This window comes from Antrostomus carolinensis, unplaced genomic scaffold (genome assembly GCF_000700745.2).
Source record: "Antrostomus carolinensis isolate BGI_N321 unplaced genomic scaffold, ASM70074v2 scaffold29963, whole genome shotgun sequence".
NCBI lineage: Eukaryota > Metazoa > Chordata > Aves > Caprimulgiformes > Caprimulgidae > Antrostomus > Antrostomus carolinensis.
Genome location: NW_010303648.1, coordinates 1 through 4,896, shown reverse-complemented (window position 1 = coordinate 4,896; position 4,896 = coordinate 1). Strand labels below are relative to the sequence as shown.

General features: G+C 55.2%; 1 protein-coding gene across 1 annotated transcript in view; it reads right to left on the bottom strand.

Moving 5' to 3' along the window:
- LOC104522017 (FERM domain-containing protein 6-like) overlaps window positions 1-3,637 on the bottom strand; it is a gene marked incomplete at its 5' end in the record, with an annotated part of 5,128 nt that extends 1,491 nt beyond the window's left edge. Inside the window, 6 exon segments of the mRNA XM_010164184.1 lie at window positions 1-184; window positions 186-282; window positions 1,315-1,489; window positions 1,670-1,738; window positions 2,175-2,240; window positions 3,482-3,637. The exon segment at window positions 1-184 is cut by the window's left edge and continues 40 nt beyond it. Of these exon segments, the coding sequence (XP_010162486.1) occupies window positions 1-184; window positions 186-282; window positions 1,315-1,489; window positions 1,670-1,738; window positions 2,175-2,240; window positions 3,482-3,637 (747 nt within the window).
- Between the last annotated feature and the right edge of the window lie 1,259 nt (window positions 3,638-4,896).

The following is a 4,896-nucleotide window of genomic DNA, read 5'->3' as shown; positions in this document are numbered from 1 at the left end:
CCCCCCCCCCAGCCGGTCCTCCCCACCACTCTCCGCCCCGGAGGTGTGGGAACTGCCGTGGCTGGTCATGGAGCTGCAGGTCTTCAGCTTGCGGTGGGCACTGGTGCCTGAGAAGCCATCTTCATGTCCCATCTCCCTGGGTTTGGGGTCTGCCTCGATGCCCGAGGTGTGGGAGCTGCTGTGGCCCGGCGCTGCTGCCGCTGGCCCGCGAGCGCTTCTCCAGCTGCTCCATGTCCAGGTCCAGGGTGTCACTGATGTAGGACTCACGGTACTGCTTCTTCTCTGCAAGGCCAGTGACATGTTGTTGGCACGTGGCAGCCTGTGCCCCAACTCTCTGGGGTGCCCTGGCCCTGCCGGGAAGGGCATGGACCCCCCCATCCCCAGCACCCAGGGACACCCAGGGGCACCAAGGGGAACTGGCAACCAAGCCCAGTAGGGTGGCAGATCAGGAGGCATCTGGGGATGGTGAGGTGAGGTGAGGTGGGGAACCTCAAACCTGCTGAGCTCTGTGCTGTGCTGTCCCTCCAAAGAGGAGGATGAGGGAGGAAGATAATGATGATGAGGAGGAAGAAGATGAGGGAGATGAGGAGGAGGAAGAAGACAAGGGGAATGAGAAGGAAGAAGAGGAGGAAGAAGACAAGGGGAATGAGGAAGAGGGAGAAGAGGAGGAGGAAGACAAGGGGGATGGGGAGAAGGAAGAAGAGGAGGAAGAAGAGGAGGGGAATGAGGGGAAGGAAGAAGATGAAGATGATGAGGAAGAAGATGAGAAAGAAGAGGAGGAAGAAGAGGAGGAGAAAGATCAGGAAGATGACAAAGAAGAAGAGGATGAGAGCAAAGATGAAGATGAAGAGGAAGAAGAAGAGGAGGAAGATCAAGAAGATGATGAAGAAGAAGAGGATGAGGGGAAAGAGGAAGATGAGGAGGAGAAAGAGGAAGATGAGGAGGAGAAAGAGGAAGAGGAGGAGGAAGATCTTACGTTTGTACAAAGGCTTTCTGAGCCTGGAGATGGGACGTGGTGCACTGGGAAGCGCTGCACTGAGGCACTGGGAGGAACTGGGCCATCAGGGACTGCAGTGGGGCTTGTGCCCACCCCTGAGCAGCCTGGGGGTGGTCTGTGTGCACCCAGCCCAGGCAGGAGAGGGAGGCTCTGCCCATTGGCAGGGCCGGGGTGCACCCATGCATGGCCAAGGGGGACATGGGGACAGCCACCCCCTGACACGGGGCTGGCACACGGACCGGGCACTCAGGTGGGCAGAAGAGTTGTGTGGGAGCCCGAGATGGGTGGGATTCACACCCCCCGGGGGGGTCACCTACCCTCGTTCTCCTCCAGCTTGCGGACCTGGCGCAGGAGGGGCTGCAGGTTCATGTAGAGGCGGTGGCTGCTGCTGAGAAGCTGGAGGAGATGCCGGGAGCGCAGAGGGCAGCCCGTGTAGTAGATGAGTTTCCTGGCTGAGGGCAGCCCATCCGGCAGGATCTCGAACTTCTTGCCCTGTGTGGGAGAGGAGAAACATCAGCTCTGGAGAGAAAAATACTCTTAATCCTCACCCAGTCCTGTCACAACCCCACCCAGCTTGCAATCACCCTGCCTGAGGTCTGTGCACCACCACCTCCTGCTCAAATCAGAGCTCAGAGTGGTGGAGATGCTCTGCCAGGGGATGGTGACACTCACCACAAACACCAGTTTCCCCACGTTTGTCCAAGGGAAATCATAGAGAAGCTGCTTTTCTTCATCCAAGTTCTGCCAAAAGAGAAGAGACAGACTCAGCTGAGGATGCTACAGGGGTTGCTGGCACCTGGAAGTGGGCAAGGAGCTGAGTTGTCACCTACCTAGAATCATAGAATGGTTTGGGTTGGAAGGGACCTTAAAGCTCATCCAGTTCCAACCCCCCTGCCAGCAGCAGGGACACCTTCCACTAGACCAGGTTGCTCAAAGCCTCATCCAACCTGGCCTTCAACACTTCCAGGGAGGAGCAGCCACAGCTTCTCTGGGCAACCTGGGCCAGTGTCTCACCACCCTCACACCAAACAATTTCTTCCTAATATCTCATCTAAACCTCCCCTCTTTCAGTTTAAACCCATTTCCCCTTGTTTTGTCACTCCCAGCCCTTATGAAAAGTCCTTCCCCAGCTTTCTTGTAGCCCCTTCAGGTATTGGAAGGCTGCTATAAGATCTACCTGGAAGATCTGGATGCCTCGTGTCGTCAGCCCCAGCGTCAGGGAGGCTTCCACCTCCCTTTTGTCCTAAGGGAGGAAAAAAATGTATTGAAATACCTGATTTACAGCATGAAGTGGATAAATCAGGGATCCTCCTCTAGTCACCACATCTCCCGTGCAACAGCAACAGCCACGTGAGGTAGGTGCCACATCAATCATGGAATCATTTAGGTTGGAAAAGACTTTTAAGATCGTAAAGTCCAACTGTTTAACTAATGATGCACACACACACACCATCCGGTTGCATCTTCTAACACCTCTCCCAGTCTCCCCCACAGGCACCCACCGCCCTTGTCATCACCCATAAGCACCCCAGCTTACGGGTCTGGAAAAGCAGTTTAACCTCAAAAACTTGGAAGGATCTTCAGAAGCAGAACTGGGGCACTTTTATGCTTGAGCCCAACGTGCTCCTGCACCAACACAGAGTGGGTGATGGTGGGGCAGCCACCACTGTCACAGAATCCCAGACTGGTTTGGGTTGGAAGGGACCTTCAAGCTCATCCAGTTCCAACCCCCCTGCCAGCAGCAGGGACACCTTCCACTAGACCAGGTTGCTCAAAGCCTCATCCAACCTGGCCTTCAACACTTCCAGGGAGGAGCAGCCACAGCTTCTCTGGGCAGCCTGGGACACTGTCTCACCACCCTCACATCAAAGAATTTCTTCCTCACATCTCAGCTCCATCTCCCCTCTGCCACTTTCAAGCCATCACCCCTTGTTCTGTCACTCCCTGCCCTTGGCCAAAGTCCCTCCCCAGCCTTCCTGGAGCCCCTTCAGGTACTGGGAGGCCACTATCCACCACAAAAATCTCCCTGGGGGGCTGGAAACAAAGTTGTTTTTTTTTATTAACAGCCTTTTTTACCAATATAGCCCCTGCCATGCTCAGATACTCTCTGTACTTGCCATTCCCTGTCCTCTCCTGAAGGCTTCTCCTCTTTAAATTAAACATGCTACAAAATGGGTTGGGAAACACCAGCATCAAAAAACCCAGGATGTATTTCTTAGGGAGAGGACACTGAAAAATAAGATCCCAGAAACCTTGTGGAAGCCTCCTGACACCCCAGCAAACCTCTCCAGAACTTGAAGAAAATGGCAGGACTATAAAAAACAGCATCTCCCTGCACCTGGGAGCAAAGAACTGCCCTCAAGACCACTCTGCTCCAGCCAGCTCTTCCCCAAAGTCCTGAGAAATTCCTCAGAAGTTGCTTCTTTCAATAAAAAAAACCACCTCAAACCCAAAGCCCAGCCTGAGCTGGGGGTTGGTGCTCACCTTGTACAACCTGTAGTAGTGCACAGCCACGTCGTCCAGCCGCACGGCCTCCTTGATGTACTTGAGATGGGCTTCAGAGGCTGTCAGGGCGAACTGATCCTTGTGCATGTTTGGGACGTGCTTCAGGATGTAGTCCTTGCCCCTCTTTGCAACCACCTGCGTGGAGGAGAAGAGAAGCTGGTTCAGGGGAGCTGCTCTGTGCTCACCCAGCCCTGGTGCTCCCAGGCAGCAGCAAAATTAAAATTGGAGAAATACAGAATCACCAAATCCCAGAACTGCCTGGATTGGAAAAGCCCTTTGAGCTCATCGAGTCCAACCATGAACCCAACACTGACAAGTCCCCTATGACTAACCCATGTCCCTCAGCACTGTGTCTACACGACTCTTCAATCCCTCCAGGGATGGGGACTCCACCACTGCCCTGGGCAACCCCTTCCAATGCCTCAGAACCCTTGCACCAAAGAAATTCTTCCTCACATCCCATCTCAACTGCCCTGGCCACAACTTCAGCCCATTTCCTCTTGTCCTCTCCCTTGGTCCTTGGTTGAACAGACCCACCCCCACCTCTCTCCACCCTCCCCCCACGGACTTGGACAGAGCCAGAAGTCCCTGCTGATGGCAGGGGGGTTGGACTGGGTGAACTTTAAGATCCCTTCCAACCCAAACCATTCTATCATTGTCTGATTTCCCACTGGGAAGCACAGGTTTGCTCCATGTACCCATCCTGCGGAGCTCACAGCACCAGTGATGCCCACGCCAGGGCAGGGACAACCATGTGCGGGGTCCCTGCATGGTTGGGGACACGGCCCCAAGGTGATCTCTCCTCAGTGACACGTAAAACAAAAAGAGAAACTGGTAAATTTGGGGTAAAACCCAGAAAGCACATGAAGCTGCTCTCTGACTGTGTTCACCTGTCTGGTAACAGATGGGCTCGGTTTGGGGTACCCTGCAGGGGTCCCCCAGTGAAGGGGGTCCCAGTCTGGAGCTCATAGGGGACCACTCCCTGCTCCACTCCTGTGTGAAGCCAGCAGGATGACATGGCCCCAGCGCTCAGCTCTGCCCACCAGTCTGAGGAGACCTGGAGCTGGGTGTCACCCTGTCCCCTGCCTCAGTTTCCCTGCAGGACTATCCCAGGTGCTGCCTACACCCGTGCTCGCTGCCAGCACAGAGGACACCAGTTCCCAAAGGGCTGTGTGATGCTGGTGGGGTGAAGCCATGATGGCACGTGGCACACAGGGACATCCCCACCAGTGTCCCTGCAGTACACGGGGAAATCCCCAGCACGGCACGAGCTGTCCCAGCCACCACACCGACCCCAGCCCACGCTGCTGCAGCTATTTGCAGCCCTGCAGTTGTCAGAGGTTATTAATAACTGGGAACAGACTGGAGATGATGTCCTGGTGTGAGCTGGGCCA